This window comes from Sceloporus occidentalis, unplaced genomic scaffold (genome assembly GCF_023333645.1).
Source record: "Sceloporus occidentalis isolate IW3139 unplaced genomic scaffold, rSceOcc1.0.p SCAF_10, whole genome shotgun sequence".
NCBI classification, from domain to species: Eukaryota; Metazoa; Chordata; class Lepidosauria; order Squamata; family Phrynosomatidae; genus Sceloporus; species Sceloporus occidentalis.
In genome coordinates, this window is record NW_028316990.1 from 31,397,581 (window position 1) to 31,419,347 (window position 21,767).

At 44.4% G+C, this 21,767-nt stretch overlaps 1 protein-coding gene across 1 annotated transcript in view; it reads right to left on the bottom strand.

Moving 5' to 3' along the window:
• Nucleotides 1–21,767, bottom strand: part of PPL (periplakin) — a 46,572-nt gene that overhangs the window by 4,434 nt on the left and 20,371 nt on the right. The window contains exons 2-21 of the mRNA XM_089540924.1: nucleotides 18,800–18,899; nucleotides 16,314–16,468; nucleotides 15,816–15,936; nucleotides 13,851–13,991; nucleotides 12,954–12,995; nucleotides 11,524–11,685; nucleotides 10,864–10,971; nucleotides 10,109–10,204; nucleotides 9,115–9,237; nucleotides 8,214–8,360; nucleotides 7,594–7,745; nucleotides 7,221–7,318; nucleotides 5,034–5,191; nucleotides 4,371–4,549; nucleotides 3,134–3,272; nucleotides 2,316–2,509; nucleotides 1,635–1,785; nucleotides 815–898; nucleotides 568–684; nucleotides 23–115 (exon numbers count right to left, since the gene is read on the bottom strand). Of these exons, the coding sequence (XP_089397050.1) occupies nucleotides 23–115; nucleotides 568–684; nucleotides 815–898; nucleotides 1,635–1,785; nucleotides 2,316–2,509; nucleotides 3,134–3,272; nucleotides 4,371–4,549; nucleotides 5,034–5,191; nucleotides 7,221–7,318; nucleotides 7,594–7,745; nucleotides 8,214–8,360; nucleotides 9,115–9,237; nucleotides 10,109–10,204; nucleotides 10,864–10,971; nucleotides 11,524–11,685; nucleotides 12,954–12,995; nucleotides 13,851–13,991; nucleotides 15,816–15,936; nucleotides 16,314–16,468; nucleotides 18,800–18,899 (2,560 nt within the window). The remainder of the gene's footprint in view (nucleotides 1–22; nucleotides 116–567; nucleotides 685–814; nucleotides 899–1,634; nucleotides 1,786–2,315; nucleotides 2,510–3,133; nucleotides 3,273–4,370; nucleotides 4,550–5,033; nucleotides 5,192–7,220; nucleotides 7,319–7,593; nucleotides 7,746–8,213; nucleotides 8,361–9,114; nucleotides 9,238–10,108; nucleotides 10,205–10,863; nucleotides 10,972–11,523; nucleotides 11,686–12,953; nucleotides 12,996–13,850; nucleotides 13,992–15,815; nucleotides 15,937–16,313; nucleotides 16,469–18,799; nucleotides 18,900–21,767) is intronic.

Genomic DNA, 21,767 nt, shown 5'->3' on the forward strand with positions numbered 1-21,767 from the left:
AAGCATCATTTCCAATGCTTACTTGTTTCAGGAGATTCTGGGCAAACTCCAAGTTCTGCAGCCTCTGCCTATTGACAGCATTCACCTCTGTGAACTTTGCAGCCAGGATGGCTTCCTATGAAAGGAAAATGGACACACATTCAGAAAAGGTAATAAAATGGGGGAACCTGCAGACAAGATGAAAAGCTGTTTTAGACCCACTCAATAGACCCACTCACAATTGAATCATCAGTTTGTATCTAAATTCAAAAGATCAAATTTCTCAACCACTTCTAGAAAGCGTGGTGAATGGGAAGCAGGCTTTACACCTAGCTAGCGCCGTACATCAACCACAGCGGCCCTGGATTATCCCCTGCTGCTGGTGATGGGATTCTGGAAAATGTCATCCAGGAAAGTAACTTTTCTAAGTTTAGGGAAGGGCAAGATATCAATGTGACACCTAAATAACAATGTTGCATGCCATCATCATCAAAGGTTGACTTCACAGAGTGGCAGTCTATTCAAAGTGAGGTTAAGTAATGCTGAAATCTTTCACAAGGTAGCTACTAACTCTCTCCAGCCAAATACCTCTTCTTTCACTTTAGCGGCTGGAGACTGGAGTCTGGGTCTCTTGCTCATGAAGCCATTGCGGCCATTTTCCAGGTCAAGGATGGACCTCAATTTTTCAGCCTCTAGCTCATAGTCCTGTAAGAGGGCAAAGAAGTCATGAAAGCATCAGCGAACCAACCATACCTACACAGAGTATGTATCTGCAATATTTTTTATTCAACCCAACCACACAGGCTGCTGCTACCCTCCTCGCCATCCTTCTTACCTTTACTGCCTGCTGATACTGTTGCGCCTCAGCAGAGACTTTCTGGACCTCTTTTTCCTTGCTGGCAATTTCTCCCAGAAGAGACTGAAAAACAGGCCAAGCAGATAAAAGTCAAAAGGCAAGAACTGGATGGGAACACCTTCCTCTAGAACAGATTGGAGGGACCTCTTTATATAGAGCCATTGAGTGGCCTGTAGGGAAAGTGAACTGGCAGCTGGAGCCAAACTCAAAATTTGTGGGGTGAAGAAGATTGCATGATGCCCTGTGCTTTCTGAAATCTCTTTCTGACCCTCCCCATTTTCTTTTTGCTGCAGCACATTAATATAGCTCCTCCTCTGGAAATGGTTGTGGTGGAAAGCACCAGGCTTAGCCACAGGGAGTGGAGCTGAGGACACCTGTTTAATACATCTGATGAAACAGACTCTAGCTCATGATGACTTATGGCACAACAAACCCATTCGTCTTTAAGGTTCCCTAGCTGTTGTTGTCTCCAACATCCATTCAGTACAACAGTGGCATGGACTGTGAGAGTTTAATGCGCTCTCCTTGGTAAGGAGGCTCTACACAGAAGTAGACAACCATCTATCAGGGATGTGGTAAAAAATTATTTTCTGCATCAACAAAGGGTATACATTAGACTGGGGCTGAAAAATGACTTGCCCTTGAAATGCTGTTGGACTGCAAACCCCATCAACCTTCATCATATTGGCTTATGATGGTGGGGTGGTAGTCTTCTACCACCTGGAGAACCATGCTTTGCCCAACCATAGACTAGAGTTTTGAGGTTTCTTCCAACCTAATGATTCTGCTTCATCATTACCCTTTGATTCTTCAACTTGGTTTCCACTTGACTGATGTTGTCAGTTTCTTGAGGCTCATAGTTGGGCACATTATAAAGGAACTGGCTCAGGTTGTCATAGCCGCTGCGATAGTTGGAATAGGCTGATTTTGCTTTCTGGAGCATCTGAGATCTAGGGAGAGAGAGGGAAGAAGATCACCTTGTAACAGCTATTGTCACAGACATCACAAAATCACATTATCTATAGTAACTGTATGAGTTCCTCGGCATAAATGTGTTACACACTGGTGAAGAATTTCCATGAACTCAGATTTTTATAGCAAGAAATGCCAGATCCAGTTGTTTCCTTTAATGCAGTTCCTGCCACTTGAATTTCATGGAGAGTTTTTTGGGAGGATCGGTTTGGATTCTGGAATTTGAATTCTGGAATTCTAAGGCTTTTGAGAAACGTTGAGACTGGAGAACCACAGCAATTAAATGTCAAGTCAAAGAACAATGGAAAAAACAATATCTATAATATAGAGACAACGTATTATAAACATAATGTCAATCTTTCTTTTTTAAAAAATATCAGCAAATCCTATTTCGTAGGAGGAGGTATTTGGTCACGCATGCTTTCCTCTCCATTTTTCTGCCAACGCTTTGCCTTTGCTCATCCTTCCTTTTCCCTCTGGGCAAACACTGCTCTCTGCAGACCCTCACCTGTGGTCAATTTGCTTGCTGAGGTTGCCCAGCCGTTGGTTGAGCTTGTGGAGTTCGGTTTCTTGGCGCTCGATGTCCGGACAATGTTCCTGGAACTGGCTGGCCAGGGTACTAGAGCACCTCTTGGCCTTCTGGAGATCCTGTTCTGTTTCATTCAGCAAGGATCGGTTGGCCTGCAGCTCAGAACCCAAAGCCTGGGCAAGAAGGAGAGGGAACAGTGTTTTGCCAAAGGTCCATCAGAGGAGCTATTTAGTGTTTAGGCCCCTTTTTTTGAGGGCACAAAGGAGATTACAAAATTATATGCCCCACAATTAAAATACAGCCCTGAAACTGAACAACACCAAAAGCAAGAAAACATACTATAGAGCCTGTACCATAGGCTACATTTCGTAACTTTACAAATGCGTAGCTATGTCGCAGAAACACAATTGTTAAAATTAAATCAAAACAATTAAAGTTATTACTGTTGTTTTAAACTCTTCCAAACTGATCTTACTGTTCTCAGAAATACGGCAGGATAGAAATATTTAACCAATAAACAGCTATTAATTTGTGGTTGTGTTTTTGGGAGTGCCATTGGTCAGGAAAGTGGAGCCCCTTATCCACCTTGGTGACCCCGCCATTGAACACTAACCCTTCTCACATCTTTTTAAGTAGAATAGCTCTTTTTATATCTTTGCCTTTCCCTGTCTTTACTGGTATCATTAAATTAGTATTGATTTTAAAATCAAGCCTTGACTTTTCTAGGTCACCCCAATGCATTTTGCACCCTCCTGCAGGACAGTTTTGAGAGTGACCCCCACAAAGCAACTACTCACCTGTAACTCTTCTCTCTTGCGCTCCAGGGCTCTGATGTCCTCTGGAATGGTGTCTTCAATGGCCAGTTTGTTCTCATAGCCAGAAAGCAGGTCTCTGCCTTGCTGCAGGCTCTTTTCAAGGCGATTGGCAACATCAACTCTGCAAAAGACAGGCAGAAGCCACTTGTTAGATACGCATGCATATGGTCAGACTTGTCAGTGAAGTCCCTAAATCAGACATGGCAATTGAAGCACCTAGGACCTTGTGTGTTGTGCATGAGTTGTCAATACACAAAAAAAATATAGAAACTCACATTGCTTTTCGTGTTCAATGAAAAATGCAGCTTCCTAAAAACCGTGCCTTGTTACTGAAAAGACCTCATGGTTGCAAAGAGATGTTTGAAAACCCATTGGGCCATAATGCCTGTGAGAATCCTTTGGCAACCAGAAGCCTGCATGGGTGCTTCCATGCCTTTGGTAGTTCATGGCTACCAAAGGCATGGAAAAGTGCCAAAGTCCCAAAGTTCATGGCTACTTTTGACAATTCATGGCTACCAAAACCTAGTTCATGGCTATCTTGTTTTCTGCTGCTCCAGAGATTAGAACATGATCCCATGGATTCAAATTGCAGACTTCACCCAACAATTAGAAGTTTGTATACTGTGACAGCTGTACAATTGTGGAATAGACTCCTTTGGGCAGGGGTAGACTCTTCTTCTTTGGAGGTCTTTAAGCAGAGGTGGCGTATTCCTGCATAGCAAGAGGTGGCCCTTGTGGTTCCTTCCAACTCTAAGACTGTACCATTCTATGTTGTCTGTGGCTTCTAGAAGCTGGTTCAAAACATCTGGAGGGCTACAGGTTGGGAATCAAATGAGCTCAGGATGAAGGTACAACAAAGGCATTAAAAACTCTTTTTAAAAGTCAGTTTTAAAAAGTTGCCTAGTGCTTAGTTTTAAATAGATGTTTAAGCAAAAATATGCTTGTATTTTCAATCCCATTTTTGGTCCCTGCCCACCACTAGCACCCAATCTCTGAGAACATTTTAGAGACTGAATTCAGCCCCCAGACTGGAAGAGGTTCCTCAGCCTTGAAAGATAGACCATCAGCATCCTCCAAGGTCTCAGACAGGGGTTCTTCTCAACTCTACCTGAAGATGACTGGAACCAAACCCAGGACCTGCAGCATACACATTTTATGGTAACCACGTTTTATGGCCTGTTTCCAGATAGACAAGGAGAAGCCTGAAACAGGCACCTACTTTTCCTGAGCAGCACTGAGCAGCTGGACAACATGGTTGTATTTGTTGTTTGTTTCTTCCACTTTGCTCTTCATCAACGTGACGCTGCCCTTGTCGGGCGCCGACTCGATGAAGGCTTCACACTCCTGGATCTTGTGTGCTTTCTCAGGTTCGATGCAACGGATCTCATTGGTGATGTTCTGCAAAGGGAGAGGGTCAGTGGGAATGGGGAAAGATGCAGCAGTCAGTCAGTGAGCAGAGCATGGCACCCCTGCTATCCATCTGGGGTGGGATCGGCTGGGGCTTGAGCCAGGATCCTCTTGGTAGACATGTTGGTTGGTGCCTCCATGGTTGATGGGATCCTGCATAGCCCTGCTAATCCCAGCTTAGTTCCACCTCTTTCTAAGCATCACATTGGTTGGCCAGTATCCAACCTGAGTACAAATGCCTAAACCCTTGTCTGAGCAACAGCAAAACTCAGGTCTTGTCCATGTGACTCTCTAATATTCTTCTAGCTCTTTTACCCAGCAGCCTGCATATACCTTCCTTGGATTCCTGTCTAACTCCATGCCCTGCTTTCCCACCCATTTCTCAGCATCTTAGCTCCACACCTTCTTTGGTACTATTCTTAAGTTTACCAGAGGAGGTTGGGAGTAATTCTGGCCCACGGAAAAACCCCTTTACCTTAAGGTCCTTTGACCGCTCCGCACTGTCTTGCACTGCCCGGCTTTGCTCTAGCGGAGGACGCAGGTTGGCTGTGATGGCCCTTTCTTGCTTGTCTAACTCAGTGTTCACTTTTTCCAATCCTGCCAGCAGTTGTCGCCCTTGTACGGAGGATGCATCTGGAGCAAAACATAACAAGTGAATTAAAACTCTATCTCAATTCCTGGTCAAAAACTAAACACCATCACTTCCCAGCAGTCCCTTGTTAGAAAGGATCATATCGCTTTCGATGGTGTACAAACCAAAGCTCGGAGAAGTTAATTTTGAATTATAAATCCTATAATCTCTTGGGCAACATGAACCATGGTCATGCTGTCTGAGGGATTTTGGAACCATAGCCCAAAAAATTAACTTTTGCCGAATGCTGACTCAAAGACACACTTTGCTTTTGCTTTTGGAGCTGTTGTCTTGCAAAAGTAGCAAATCAGAGTTGGCACAGGCAGACTCAAATGCTCAACTTTACACACAGAAGCATTTAGTTCAAGTAAAAAAATAGGCAGAGTTGAAGGTTGGCTGGGAAAGAAATCTCTTTTCTCCAAATTTTGGGTGTGAAATTCTGATGCTCTTGTCTTGTCTCATCATCATCATCACAAGCAACTCTGATGTGACCTTGTTTAGTGGAAGGTATAGGTATGAAAAAGCACCAAGCCTGACTCTAAAATTCACGGGAACTGCATGAAAGATTTACAAGTGATAGACCAGCTTTTTGCCTGTTGCTACTTAAAAGACATTCCTGCAACATCCATGCATCTCCTCTATGTTTTCTTTTTTGCCTTCTTCTCTAGCAACATGCAGAATTAATTAGGTTTATGAAAATATGAATCCACTTTCCAGTGGCTTAGGCCAGGATGCAGTCCAATATAGTCCATTGTGCCCGATGGTGCATAATTCTCTGTCAGCATCTCCCACCTAAGATCCTTCCAACTGGAAAGAGCACAGTGTCATGGACAGCCCTGGGCCTGACTTAGAGACACAGCCAGAAGACTCAGACTCTGAAGACATGGAGGAGGCTGAGACAGGGGCAGATCTGGGTCCCAGAAGAGACTCAGGAAGCTTCAGAGGGAGCAATGGACTCTATGGACTCTAGGCTGCAGGTGCTAGGACCTGTGGAGCGAAGGCAGGTCAAGGAGTCTAGAAGCCAAGAGGAGAGCTAATAGGTTTCAGCTGAGAGAAGCAGAGGCCTTTTAAGAGACCTCCGGCTGCAGAGGGTCTTTGCAGCTGATAACCAGTCTTGCAGCCTTGTTGTTCCTTGCTCTTGGATTCCTGACTCCGGTTATCTGACCCTTGGACTTGCCTTGTGACTATGCTCTTGCCGTTGCCCTTTGCTGTGACTGACTAACTGGTATTGTCTGACCTTTGGGCTGGACTCTGGACTATTCCTTGGTATACTCCCCTGCTGTGCTGCCCTCAGGAGAGGTAAGCAGGACACACAGACTGAATCTAGGACCTTCTGCAATGCAAAACCTAGGCCCTATGGAGCCAGTGTGGTGTACTGGTTTGAGTGTTGGACTGTGACTCTGGGGAGCAGAGTTTGAATCCCAGCTCAGCCATGCAAACCCACTGGATGACCTTTGGCAAATCACTCTCTCAGCTTCAGAGGGTGGCAATGGCAAACCCCCTCTGAAGAAACTTGCCAAGAAACCCCCATGATAGGGTTGCTATAAATTGGGAAAGACTTGAAGGCACACACAACAACAACATGATCCGGGATCTTTCTCCAAATCAAACAGTTGCCATATTCTGACTCAGGTAAGAGATTCTCTGCACATAGTTTAATACTAAATAATGTCCATCTCCACACCCCTAGGAATAGACAAGCTTTCTGCAGACGGATAAACATAGGAATGCATACACACATTTGCTAAAAGTGACCTAATTCTACAGGGCATAGAACTCCATTTCTAATTGTTACATAATTCTATTAATTTCTATGGGCCACAAAGTTCTGTTTTGAGGGGTCTCGAAATTTTAGTATGTTTCAAGATACTGGAGACCCAGAATTAGAACCTTTTTGCCATTTATGGGATCGTATCCAGTATGTCTTCCAGTTAAATTGTCACAAACTGACTCTTCCAAGATACACAATAAAAAGAGCTTTGGAGGGTCTTGGTTTGAAATGGGTGCTATGCCTTCTGCAGGGACACCCACCTCCAATGCCATCAGCCTTCAGTGTTTCATATCTCTGCTGCAGAAGCTTCTTCGTGCCACCTATCTTCTGTTTTACGCTCTGGTGCTGACCAGTAATGCTATGGGATGAAAAGATGGAGACAGTTATGCACCCCGGGTTTAAAATGAATAGTGGAATACATCAGAGAGTGCTTTGTTTGAAGCACTACGGAGGCTAGCAGGGCTTAAATCCAGTGCTAGACTAAATGAGAGTAGACGCATTGTACCAATGGGGCTGCCACCATTCAGCTGTTGTTCCACTGGATTTTCTTTAACTGGTCTACACTGGGATTAGTAGTTGGATTTAGGCCCAATATTGCTTTTGTCAATGCAGCCGAGGCTAGGAAGCACTTACTTATCAGAAAGGGTCAGCGATTCAGGATCCGTAGGGGGAATCATGAAGCAGACGCCCGGTGCATTGATCACATTTCCGGCACTGTCCGTTACCTCCCACTTGTCGCCATTATTCTTATGCAATGTGTATGTTGCTCCGCGAGACAGGTGGCACTGGGTCAGGAAGAGAAAGCACACGCATTTATAAATAATAATAATAATAATAATAATAATAATATTTTTATTTCCCACCTCTCCCTGAGGATCGAGGCCGGATGACAACCAATAAAATGCATACAAAGTATAAGTATAAAAACACAATAACAATGATACTTCGATTAAAATTAACAAAGGCCATCATACAATTGTAGCAGCAAGCATAGATTGTGGTTTCCTGATAATAGGAATGCTCTAAGGTGACCCTATCACAGGGTTTATGTGGCAGAGGGTTGACTAAATGACTGTTGGGAGTACATACTTCCAAATCTATCATTCTGTGATCAGCATCATCTGATCTCTGCGCACATAGGTCCATCACCATTCCTGCCCTGTTTCCAACTCCGTGATCAGGGCATGGCCTTTACCCCACAGTGACAATGACATGTATGGGCCAGGCATCTCCCCGCTGCAAGATCTTCTTACCTGATCACTTTCATAGTCACAGAGAGCTTCCACTGGGATGGGTTTGAGGGGGGTCTCCCGGCGGTACCTGAGAGGGAGGACTTGTTGGCTGCGCTTTTGCAGGGAGGTCACCACATTGTCATACTTGTCCAAGGCCTTCTCCTGGTCCTGGTCAGAGAGAAAGCAAAGATGTTGGTGCACCAGGGAAGGGATGGTCAGGACAGGCAACCAAGAACAGCTAAGATGGCAGAGAAGGACAGTTCCCTGTCCAGTGCCACAGAACAGAGATGAATGAATGTCAGCACTGCAAGATCTACTTGCGTTGTTGTCAAGTGGACGTTTGATTTACTTTTGGTTCCTAGAAAGGTCCTTTCTGGGTCTAAAACATGGCAAAATGCACCCTAGATGGCATTTAGGAGCACCACCGAGGGCCACAAGAACAGCCTTGTTGGCCATCCATAGGCCACACTTTGCCCACCCCTGTTTTACCTGTGGTCCCCAGATTCACCAAATGGAATCTGGTTCAAAGGACAGAATTAAAGTATTCCAAGGCAAAGAATTTATTTCTAGTTCCAGAACGAATGGAATGCAAAAATCGGTTGCTACTGAGACCTTATCATAGCTACCCATCAAAAGAGACACCCATTGTTTAGCTGGATCACTGACTTGGCTTGGCACAGAGCAGTTTTTGATATCTTACACTTACTCCCCCATCCGCTCTACCTCCTCCTGCGTCCTGAAAAGGGGATTGTAAGGCAGGGATATAAATCATTGTTTTCTTGCCCATGGGGAGAAAAATTTTCTCCCTGCTGAGTAAGATAATAGGGGTCTGGGGGGCATCTTCCAATGATTTTCCAGATTTCAGGACTTTCACGTCCTTTCTCCCCTGACTTCCTAGCAATGCTGTTGACTGAATACTTGCCTCGAGCTCCTGCAACAAGGATTCAATTTGGTACCGGTCCTTGAAATCTGGGCTATACTTCTGGTCCAAGTCTGTGTCTACTTTCCTGAGGAGGTCTTGAGCATCTTTAGCATCCTTTTGGAACTGTGCAAAAAGAATTTAAACATTGAAAGATACAGATGTGTTGGTCTGTGCAATCAGTATGTAGAGAGATCTTGTAGCACCTTTGAGACTCACTGAAAGAAAGAAGTTGGCAGCAGGAGCTTTCGTAGACTTAAGTCTACTTCCTCAGGTGCATTTGGGAAGTTGACTTTAGTCTACGAAAGCTCACACTGCCAACTTCTTTCTTTAGTCAGTCTCAAAGGTGCTACAAGATCTCTCTTAAAAATTCAAGTGATTCTTATTATGACAGAATCATTACAATGCAGGGCAGGCTGATACATGTCGGAGGCAACGTCTGAGGAGCTCCATGCCAGCCTGCCCTACCCTCCAGCGCTTGTTGAAACCGCAAGATTAGCAAACCCTAAACTGTAGTCACAAGTCTCCTGCCAAGACACAAGTATCCCACAACATTGGTTTTCAACTGATGGGTGTGGAAAAAAAGCCTCCCCATCTCCATTTTCTTCAAATCCCAGCTGCATTTGTGTCCCATCTATATCCGTTTGCAAGAGGCTCCTTTATCTTCCCAAATGGAAATGTGCATGCATTTTGCATACACCTTTTCTCCATTCAGCAGACATTCTTGTGGGCGGGTATCAACTGTACGCATTTTAACCACTCGTTTTTTAAAAGTGTATGTAAGGTTTATTTTACCCAAATAAGTCACAAGCTGGCTTGCTTGCTTGCTTGCATATTGAATAGTGAAAAAGGAAAGGTGTGCTTAGTCTCACAATGAATCTCCACTAAGTAAAATGGATACAGTATGTCCCACCCATCCTTGCTCTACTTTCGCACGCCTTCTTCGACTTTTCTTTACCCTCACTGCAACTGAGCAAGTCCTCGGTGTGAGGGTTACCTGGTGGTAGTCCTCCATGAACTTGAGATGGCTTTCCTCACAGATGAGCAAATTGAGGTATTCTTTCCAGTCGGCATGGACTGCCTCAATGTGAGCCTACAAACAAGAGAAGAATGTGTTACCATTTTATATAATGTTTAAGCACCGGAAGAACTCATGGTGGGGTTATCAACAAAGGGAGAGGGAGAGTTCTCCTCAGATTAATCATGGAATCGTAGAGTTGGAAGAGACCCCAAGGGCCATCCAGTCCAACCCCATTCTGCCATGCAGGAGCTCTCAATCAAAGCATCCCCATTGACAGATGGCCATCCAGCCTCTGCTTAAAGACCTCCAAGGAAGAAGACTCTACTACACTCCGAGGAAGGAATGTGTTCCACTGTCGAACAGCCCTTACTCTCAGGAAGGTCCTCTGAATGTTGAGGCAGAATCTCTTTTCCTGTAGCTTGCATCCATTGCTCCATTGGATCCTAGTCTCTGGAGCAGCAGAAAACAAGCTTGCTCCCTCCTCAACATGACATCCCTTGAAATATTTAAACAGGGCTATCATCTCACCTCTTAACCTTCTCTTCTCCAGGCTAAACATCCCCAGATCCCTAAGGCGTTCCTCATAGGACTTCATGGTTTCCAGACCCTTCACCATTTTAGTCACCCTCCTTTGGACACGCTCCGGTTTCTCAATGTCCTTTTTGAATTGTGGTATCACAAAGGTTGGTGACACGGCTGCTTCAGATGGACCCTTTTCAAGGCAAACTCACCTCAATGGGGATCTTCCCCGGATGATTATCAGACAAGAGTTGGTTGCCATCTTCATGAAGTTTGTTGATGGCTGCCTCCTTCTCTTCTAGCTTCCGGTTTATGAAATTCTAAGGAAGATGAAAGGAACACAGAGCTGTTAATGGTACACAAATCCTTACAAGCCACAGAACCATTAGATCAAGGTCTATTTCTTAGATCAATAACAGAATAAAAAGTATAAAACCAATATTGCAAGATAACAACACTCAACATGAGAACCCTTAAGCCAAAGAGACATTCGTTTCAAGGAATTCCACAGAATCCCTTGGAACAAATGTGTCGAGCAGAAGAGAGATACTGAATCTCAACAAATTCCTCTATGGGTTTTCAATTTTATCTTGGAGATGGGATCTAATTCTCAGCATGGGATTCATGTATGTTTCAGATACACCTTATATGCCTATATGCATAATAGTTTTGTGCATGAAACAAAGTTTGTGTATATTGAACCAAGGTATTCTTCTGCAAGAGAACCACGGCTATAAGAGAACAGTTGTCTGCCCCAAGGACTTAACCTTCAAATATCTGATATGGGGAAATAACAGAGGAAAGGGAGGGCAGTGGGAGCTATGCCTCCTGTACTGTGTGGAGTGAAACCAGCGTTGGCGAGAGAGATGTACCTCGTATTGGCGCCGTCTGCTGGGGTGGTCAAGGTTGCGATCGCTCCAGTCGTACTGCATCCTGTCCTTCGCTTGCTGATCGAGCCAGTAGAGCTTGTTGGTGCAGCGCTGCATGTAATCTTGCAGCGAGTTCAGGTGCTGCTGCCTCTGTTGGGATCCTGACTATAAGAAGAAAGATGGGTTGGCCAAGTATCAGACCACCCTTCGAGTTGCAAAAGGCAACCTACTAAGGAGTCTCTTTCCCATATCTTTCTCCAGGTGTCAAGATTTGAGACCACAGTGAATCTGGGACTGATAATATGGATCAGGGGAGAAAGAGGGAAGGAAAGATGAATGGCAGCAAGAGAATGAGCTCATGCATCTCCTCCAGATCCTCTTCCAAGGTAAGGAAGTGTTTGGGGAAACACTAGACCAGAAAAGAAGGTCCCTTATACTCACAAGCCACGATGGTCACGTGTTTAAGGATTAGATTGTTCAGGCTTTCAGATGTTTTAGAAAACCTAGAATCCCTTACCATTGGGATGTCTGGAATTTGAGGTTCAAAACATCTGGAGGGCTAAAGGTTCCCCAAAGCTTCCAGGTAATATTTCATTGCTGGTCTTTACTTCTTGTTAGCTGTAAACTGCTTTCAAAAGTGCCTAAATAAATTATATCCAATGGTCCCTGAGCACTCCCTTTCTCCTTCCCTTTGTGTTGATGGTTTCACCCTCGCACACATTCATTTTACCACAAAACCCAACAGTGTCAAGGCTGACATCTTACACTCAACTTTATATTCTCCATCACCCAGGACCAAAAATGGTCTTAGACCAGGGTGAGCAACTGCACAAGGATCAGAAGCCAATTCTGTGTCTCCAGATCCCCTGTGAGCTGCAACAGTGCTCCCAAACATCTCTATCTCCATCCATGTCCTTCTCAAAAGGGTGGGCAGTAGTGATGTGGAACGCCATTTTGAGAAGGACTCTGATTAAAATAGAGGTATGGGGAAGGTGCTGGGGGATCGATGGGGTCCTTCTGTGTGGGGCTAGCAGGTCTTTGCCTATTTTGGGTGTTCTTGGCATAGTTTTCTGGAGAAAACACCTGAAAATCATGTCAAAAAAATAAAATTGTGGGTTTGGGGGCTGTGGGAGAAGGCTTCAAGGTCCACAAATACTGAGTCGCATGCAGTCTATGGGCCACAAACTGTCTACCTCTGCCTTAGACAGATTGTAAAACTGGCTCACTGCAATCCATGGCTTGCAAATCAGGAAGCCAAGTTAAGAATGGACCCTCCTTAGTCACGATCCTCAGAATTCCCGAGTCCCTTGGATCATGAGTACTGATGAAGGCATCCTCATGCAAGCTAAGGATCTTCTCACATCCCCTTCTGACTTTCTCAGATATACCAAATTTAGAACCTTATCTTTATACGCTTAAGGAAAAAAACTTACCAGCAATTTCTGGTATTTCACCTGGAGTCCACTTGTATATTCCTGGAAACCGATGGAGAAGAAGATTAGTCTTACAACTATTGCAAAGACGCTACACAGGGTGTTTGCACACTCTGTGAAGGAAACATAGCTGTAGCATGTTTTACGCCGATGCTTCCCATAGTAAATGCGTACATACAAAAGGACCCAAACCAGGATTTCCCAACCTGTACAAGGACAACATAACCCACACTTTTCTTTATGGAGTTAGAGAATAGTAGCTTTCTCCATGCCTTATCATCATCATCATTTTCTTTTCTTATATCCCGCCTTTCTCCCAATATAAGGAACTCAAGGAGGCAAACAACAAGCATAAAACAATACAATTTAAAAACAGTACAATATTAAAATATTTAAATATAAAATTTGAAAAACAATTCAACAGCTTTAAGAGTTAAAACAATTATTAATGAAAATGTAGCACATTAAAAAGACAAACCATTAAAATGTATGGTGCACGACATTAAAAACCCAGCCCTTATCAACTTAAAAGGCCTGACTGCACAAAAACGCCGGCTCCGGAAGGATAGTAGGGATGGCGCCATCCTGGCACGACATCAAAGCATGGCATCAAAGCATTTCAGTTCTTTTCTGGCAGGAGATGGTTGTAAAAGCGAGCCTTTTATCAAATGGATTTTTCCTGCTAGAAAAAAGGTGCACTTCTACAACCGTCTCCCACAACATCATGCGCTAAGGCACAGAGAAAGGCGCTACTCTCCAGTTCTGTTTCCACTCTGTTTTTTCATGTGATAAGCTCTCAGAGGTCTGCCATCTGATCCCAATCTAAGTTATCCAGGGATTAACCAATGCTTACTCTCCCCATGCCAAGTATACTGAAGAATCATGAAATGGACATACATCAGAGACTGGTGATGCTTTGTCTTCCTTACTGATGTGCGGTCCAATAGCCATCACCTCATTGTGAAAGATGTTGTGTTCCTCCACCTGACTGTTGACCGATGGCAAGTCAGTTCCAAAGCCTTTGCTGTTCAAGAGTTCCTGACGACAAAAGAAAACGTGAATGAGTGCTGTGTTTTCCACACTTCAGGCAGCCAACACAAAGTAAGAAGGCAAGAACACAGAATGCCACCTTGTGCCAAGTCAGATTATTGATCCAGCTTGGGGTATCCACACCACACAATTATAGCAGTTTGATACCACTTCAATTGCCATGGTTCCATTCTACAAAATTCTGGGATTTGTGGTTTCGCATGCAATTCTAATTTACTCCAGACAGGGCTAGGACTTGGACTGTAATGGTAACTAACTACTCGGGTGATGGGATTGTCTTGGAACTACAGCTTTAATTAAAGGGTAGGAATCTTGTGGCAAGTGCCAGTGTGGTGTAGCGGTTTGAGCGTTGGACTATGACTCTGGAGGCCAGGGTTCAAATCCTGGCTTGGACATGTAAACCCACTGGGTGACTTTGGCAAACCACATTCTCTCAGCCACTCTGAACACATCTTGCCAAGAAAACCCCATGATAGGCTCACCTTTGGGTCACCATAAGTTGGAAACAACTTCAAGGCACACAGCACAAAGGCACTTCAGCCTTTGCCTTCATAGGAATGCTGAGAGTTGCAGTCCAGCAACATCTGGAGGACCACAAGATTCCACATCTGCTTTCACTAAAGACTTCATTCATCACACAGGGATGGCTGCCCTGATCCCACCCAGAAAGCACAGGTGAAAGTGATCACGCAAAAGGCTTTCTCGCTACATTGCGCCAATCCTCTCATGTCCCATCAGTGAAGTGGGATTGCATTAACAATGTTCTGATAATACCAAATGACGGGAAATGAGAGGGCAATTCCACTTCATTCACAGGATAATTTTGCTTCATTCATGGGATCAACGTGATGTTCATTCCCTCATGCTTTCTGGATGGGATAATGTCCTGATAAGCGCAATTTAGCGTGAAACCACTTCCCGCGACTGCGTGAGAAGCAGAAGATGGGAATGGGACAATGACATCCAGTCCCCGATGTGATAAAGTCCTAACTATTTATAAAAGTAACTTCCCTAGCACTGGTTCCAGAACCACTCACTCTTCCCTCCCCCTTCAGCTTTCTCCATTTGCTCTTTTTCTCTTCCCTGAATCCAGGCATTTAAACACATGGCTACACGCATCCTGTGTTTCTGGCCCTGGAAGGTGCGTGCTGCCAAAATGCAAAGGCACATGGCAATGACGACGACATCCTTGCCCTGATCCTGCTAACAGGAGGGCAGCTTCTGCCAGGCGGCCCAAAGAGAACTGCAAAGCTGGCAGCCCTTCCATGCCGCAAAGTTGCTCATTAAGCTAAGCCTGCCCCGGCCAGCAGCCAAGGTGGCTTTGGGGGATTGGCAAGTGGAAGCTGACAAAGCAACTGGGAAAGTAGCAAAATCAATAGCAGAGAGAGACCCCGATGGTGCCTGTTTCCCTCTCTTCTGCTCCTCTGCATTTTGTGAGACCACTCTATTAACCCTGCAAGGGGGAGAGCTGTTATATTTTTGTTCCCAAAACCCTTTTTTCAGTGCTTTGTGGGCCAAATTGGCAGTGACTACTACCATGGTAATGGGAATGTCTACCCAGCAGATGCTGGGAGAGCTTTTTTTTATGGGACCTCCACATAGGATGAGGCTTGACAGACACACAACTGCCAGAATTTGCAGCGACTGTATATAGTCCAATGCTCCTCCTTGAAAATAACAACAACAACAACACAGCGGGAAGAAATGTCTCTTCAAAAGTTAACTTTCTAGTTGCAAGGTTTGGAGAGATAAACCAAAAGATAAGACATTGTGGGGCTGTTGTTTTTAAAGGGATGTGTACAACCGCCATACCTGCTTCTCATCAATGACTGTGGACCAGTTGACTTGAGGTTCAATTTCTTGGGGGGTGAAGTTGTAGATCTGGTCATGCTTCACACGCAGGTTGCCTACTCTCTCCTTTAGCTGCCGGATGCTGAGAAAAGGCAGAGGAACCACAGCTATTATTGGTTCATCTGAACACGAAACAAAGGGGTTTCCCACCACTCTTCCTCCCAGAACTGAAAAGCCTGGACTTCTGCCCCAAACTATGAGATTCATAAATTATTGGCAGCAGGAGCTTTCGTAGACTTCAGACTGAAATCTTTGCTAAGAATGGAAAATACCCATTTTTAGCTAAGTAATGGGAGACGTTTCGATCGGAAATGGGATGCCTCCAATCTGAGCATGGAGCTGTGCGATAACACATGGCCCCAGTCCGGTCTCAGCCTCTGCCCCGAATGGGGGAAAAGCAGTGCAATAATCTCCAGAATCACGACAAACACAATTAGCAATCCATTCCCCGCAACTCACTCTTCTGTGATCATGTCCCCCTGAGGGTGTTTCATGTGGCGAGCGACAGCCGCATCTCCATCCAGGACATAGAGGAGCTTATCTGATTCTATCAGCTTGTCTGCAGTGTGGTCTCTGAACTCAGGAGGTTGACCAGCCTTGATCTTGTGTAGGTCCTGGGTTTGGTGTTAGGAAAGAAGGAGCAGATTTACAACAGGGCAGAATCAAAGAGCACAACAATATCTTACCACAGTACGAAGAGAGATCTTGCAGCACCTTTGAGATTCACTGAAAGAAAGAAGTTGGCAGCATGAGCTTTCCTAGACTTGAGTCTACTTCCTCAGATGCAGAAGCAGACCTGAAGTCTATGAAAGCTCATGCTGCCAACTTCTTTCTTTCAGTGAGTCTCAAAGGTGCTACAAGATTTCTCAACATACTGATTCTACAGACTAACACAGCTCTATCTTTGAAATCTACTGCAGCGTCATTCTAGGAGAGCAGCAGCACACTTTCAGCTCAGCTGGTGATGCTCCGGTTGTTCTTACTGAACAGTCAAGCTTCCTAGATATAGCAGGCAGCAAATACTTGTCAGAAGCTGGAAGCAACATCTATCACCTATAGTTTTTTTGTGGGTTTTTCGGGCTATGTGGCCATGTTCTAGAAAAGTTAATTCCATAAGGAATAAACTCTTCTAGAACATGGCCACATAGCCTGAAAAACCCACAAAAAACTATGGATGCCAACCATGAAAGCCTTGGACTTCACATCTGTCACCCACTCTGTGGATAAGCCATCCAAGCCAGCTCAGAGACCCTGCCCTGCTTTCTGGATCCTTGGAGCTAGACCCTGCATACTCTTTTGGAGTAGTCCTTCTAGCTATCTTGGATTTCCTGGTTATTGACTGATCCTTTGGCTTTTGGACTGCTGATAAGTCACCTCTCCTCTCCTATTGACTTATGACACACAGGGACATTCTAACTCCCAAACCTACCAGGCAAAAACTGACACACAACGATGTATGTGACAGTGTGTGTAAGAGAGGCACTCTAACAGATGCAACAGGCTTATCGTCTTCACAGTCAACGTTGCATTTATTTCCGACTGCATTAGAACTAGGGATGTCACCAATGCATTTGGGATGAGAGGTGCAATCTCAGCACATCAAGACAGACGGTAGAGAAATCTTTAACCGCCGTCCAAGCTCCTCCAGTGGAAATCATGACATGGAGCACTTCCGTTTAGTCCAGGTTTCTGCAAATTGCCCAGGATGTCTCTGCGCAAATTCAGTGCGCTTTCCCTTTGTGAAGCTAAGTGTATGAGCACATACAAACATATGCCCACATAAATGAGTGGTCAAATGACCATTTTAAGAAATGTGCAATGTTCGGGTTTTTAAAAGTCCATGCCACAAAATAGTAACTATCCTGGTTTTGTGTAGTTTTCACAAATTTGTGCCAAAATACCTATCTGCAAGGACTCTCATTGCTACTAATAGGAAATATATTGCAGCGTCAGACATGGAGGGTGTTGTTGCATGTTTTTGTTCCCCACACAAGAATGAGAGAAGGCAGGATTTAGAGGAGTAGAAACAGTAAAACATTAGAGCCAGAACTACTTCCAATTAAAATACAACAACAACCAGTTATTCCTACATTAGAAAACAGGATGTAAGTCATGGTTAGTTAAAGGTAAAGGATTCCTGATGACCACATTTGGCTTCCTTTACATCCCATATTCAAACTAGTTTTAAAGTGGATTTCCATAAGGAGGATATTGTACACTGCTGCTTTTCCTGGATGGAGTCACCTTGCCATGATCCATGATCAACTAACATTCAGGCTGGATTACTGAAATGTCTTTTATGAAGGGCATCCCTTGGAAGCGGTCCAGAAGCTTCATTGTGTGCAAAATTTGACAGCTAGAATTCTCAATTAATTTACCTAGACGGAGCAATGATGCGCTGGCTCTGTATTTGCTGCTAGAGTTCATGGTGCCAGTTGTCACCTTCATGGCAATAAATCCAGAGCTTGGGAGCAACACACTGCTACAGGTTACAATGTTATTTGCATGATGTTACTTTTGGGATTTGTGAGGCCATACCAATGATCCTTTTGGGAAGTTACACACTGTTGAACCAAGGATCACACGATGGGAACCTCCAGCCAGTGATTCCACAGTAGTTGAGAATGCTTATAATTGAGAGCATTATGCACCATGTGCTCAGGCAGAAGTGCAATTGTTGGCACAATCTCCTGCAAGTGGTAGAACCAGTTGCACAAATGTATTTGGGATACCACCCTTTTATGGGGACATAGGAAGTGCAACAGGCTGGCACCGCAGGAGTTATGCCAGAGTAATGACACAATAAGATCATCGTCTAGGAATGCATTACTCTTAAAGCAACAGCTAACAGGTTTCCTGGCTTCCAGGTACACACAGTCCCTGATACATTTTTCCTTCTTCCAAAACTGTCACCTTTTCCAAAAACTATCACCCCAGCTACTCACATTCTGCATCTTTGTGTCGGCCTCCACAATGTTTCTTTCCACCTGGTCAGCATTTTTCTGCAACTTCTCAATCAGTTCTGACAGTTCTTTGCTGGAAATGCTGGAAAGCGAAGCGAAAACAAAGAGTTCAAAAAGGAGGGAAGAGCGGGGTTTTGATCAAAGATGAGACTGACTCAAGATTAACCTTAGAACCTGACAAATGGGAAACAACAATTTACAAAGTGGTCTCCTGAATATACACAATTTTTCCCCCTTCACCAGGGAGTACTTGCCGCAACAACACCACAACTTTGGGCTTAAGAAGACAAGAAAGTTTCGGGAGGTTTTGAGTTCCCAACAATTTACAGACGGCGTGAATAGAAAAATGGATTGACCACGTTGCTCTCAGTCTCAGTGTGACAGGAGGTTTCTCCACAGTGAGTATATTTTAAAGCCTTCAAAATGTTGTTTTTAATTTACAATACAGTTTTACAATGTCCACATTTGCTGAAGCAACCTTGCTGCACATTAGGCCGCCATTATCACCATTTTACTGTTAGGGAATGAGGTTGGAGCCAGGAGCCACCCAAGACAAAGACAGAATCAGTGGTGAAGTGCAGTTGCCATCTTTTTATTGACTCTGTATCTGCTCCTTCTATGTACAAACTAAGCAAGTTGCTCTTTTTCTTGTCTTTAGGCCAGTTGGTGGGAAATGATTAAATTTTACTACATCAGGCTGCTGCTGTTGTTGTGTGCCTTCAAGTCATTTCTGACTTATGGGGACCCTAAAGCAAATCTGTCATATGATTTTCTTGGCAAGATTTGTTCAGAGGAGGTTTGCCATTGCCTTCCTCTGTGGCTGAGATTTGCCCAAAGACTCCCATTGGGTTTTCATGGCCAAGTAGGGATTTGAACCCTGAGTCCTAGTCCAATACTCAAACCACTGCACCATGCTGGCTCTCCAGGCTTCTACTACTAAAAGCAAAAGAGCATCCCAAGAAAAACACTAGCAATAGTGCTTTGGTCACGAGAAGAAGCATTCAGTAAGTCGGTTGAGCATGCCAAATTGTTGGGTGCTCTACTTGTAGATAAGGGGCTCAACAGACCACCTGGAAAGGACGGGTTGGAGCTGCCCATTTTTGCTCTTGAGGAACGGTGCAGCAGCCAAATCATGCAGCCTCCCTCCACACCAAAAAGAACCCAATAAAAGTGGAACGGACGCCACGAGTGTGCCATTGGCGCACTGTTGCGCATTGATGATGCAAGCGTAGTGCCACAACGTGCAGATGCTGCCCTGTGCTTGCATCATCATGGCGACCCCCATGTGGAGGGGGCCAAGGCATGATGGCACCGCTGTTGTAGGGTAGGGCTCAAGAGCATGCAGTTGCTCCGCATTCCCAAGCCCTAAAATCGCCCCCCAGACTGCCGCTTTCAAGCAATCTGTACTGGGCCTAAGGCTCTTTGGCACTTGGAGGGAGAGATCAGTGTCCAACCAGTGTGTATGTGATTTCCATCACATTTACAATATCAAGGGCCGGTCCCACCATTTCTGCTTGAGGGCAATGAAGCAGACCATGAGGCACCTTTGGATCTGATTTGCCAGCGCTGTGCCAACAAGGTGGATTTCTGAGATAAAACCAAGAAGGGCCCAAGATGTCTCCAAGCCACCCCAATGACTGCTGGAGCTAATCTTGTCTTCAGGGTGCAGGAGAAGGAAAATCAAAGGCAAAGGAAATCTGGTCCATACCCCCAAGGGAGATGTTGGGTGGATTTGCCCTAGATCCATTGTTTGAAGAGAAAATGTATACTTTCAGAATAGAGTGGCTGCTTTGAACATAATGACTGCTTCTCCTCAATCCCAGGGTCAACTTAGGTTCCCTCCTGGGATACCGCCTTCTGCTTTTAAACTGGGAAGGCTATCTGTTTTATGCAACCTTTTGCGTTTCCTCTCCATCACCACTTCCTACGCCAGACTACAAGACATGTAAAATCTATTTATTGGATTTCTTTCAAGACCAAGGTCCTCCCAAGGTGACTGGCAATACGCAAATAACTCAAATCAACATCTAAACCAGGGATTAAAAACGCAAGTATGCCAGTTAAAATAAAAAATAGTTTCAAATTCCTAACACCAGATAGCCTTTCCAGGCCAAGGAGAACAAATATGCTTCCAACAACCTACTCAATGGTTCTTGTTCTAAATAAAGCAACTCAGTCTATATGCATGTACATTGGGATCTAAGGGACCCATCCACATTGCGCAGTCATAGCTGTATGATTCCACATTAAATGGCATGGTTCAGTCCTAGATTTTATTTCCCCAACAATGCACCCATTTTTCTGTCTATTGACTTTTTCACACAGAACCCAACAGGAGCCCCTGAGAACTAATCTAGATCTAGTCTCTTTTAGGGCTGAGTCACTTTGCATAGGATCACTCTGGATTTCATTTCTTGGTAAAGTCAGTGTTCCTCAAACCTGATAGCCAACATATTTTTTAACCCCTGAATTATAACTGAATATACTCTCCCCAAAGCTCCAAAGTACAGATTGAGTCTCTTTTATCCAAGATTCCAAAATCCGTAATATTCCAAAAACCAAAACATCTTTTATGGGTGGCCGAGATAGTGGCACCTTTGCTTTCTGACGGGGTCAATGTACGCAAACTTTGTTTCATGCGCAAAATGATTGTTAAAAGATTGTATAAAATTACCTCCGGGTTATACTTATAATAAGGTGTATGAAATATAAATGAATTTTGGGTTTAGACTTGGGTCCCATCTCTAAAATATCTCAATATAGATGTATATGCAAATACGGGTATTCCAACATCCAAAAATACCTCCTGTCCCAAGCATTTGAGAATATGGGAGACTCAACCTGTATGCATTGCTTTAAATAAATAAGTAAACCTGCATGAGTCGCTGATCTGATCCTGCAGAGACATAACAAGAAGCTTCCCTGACAGATAGTGGTGGATTTGGGCTCA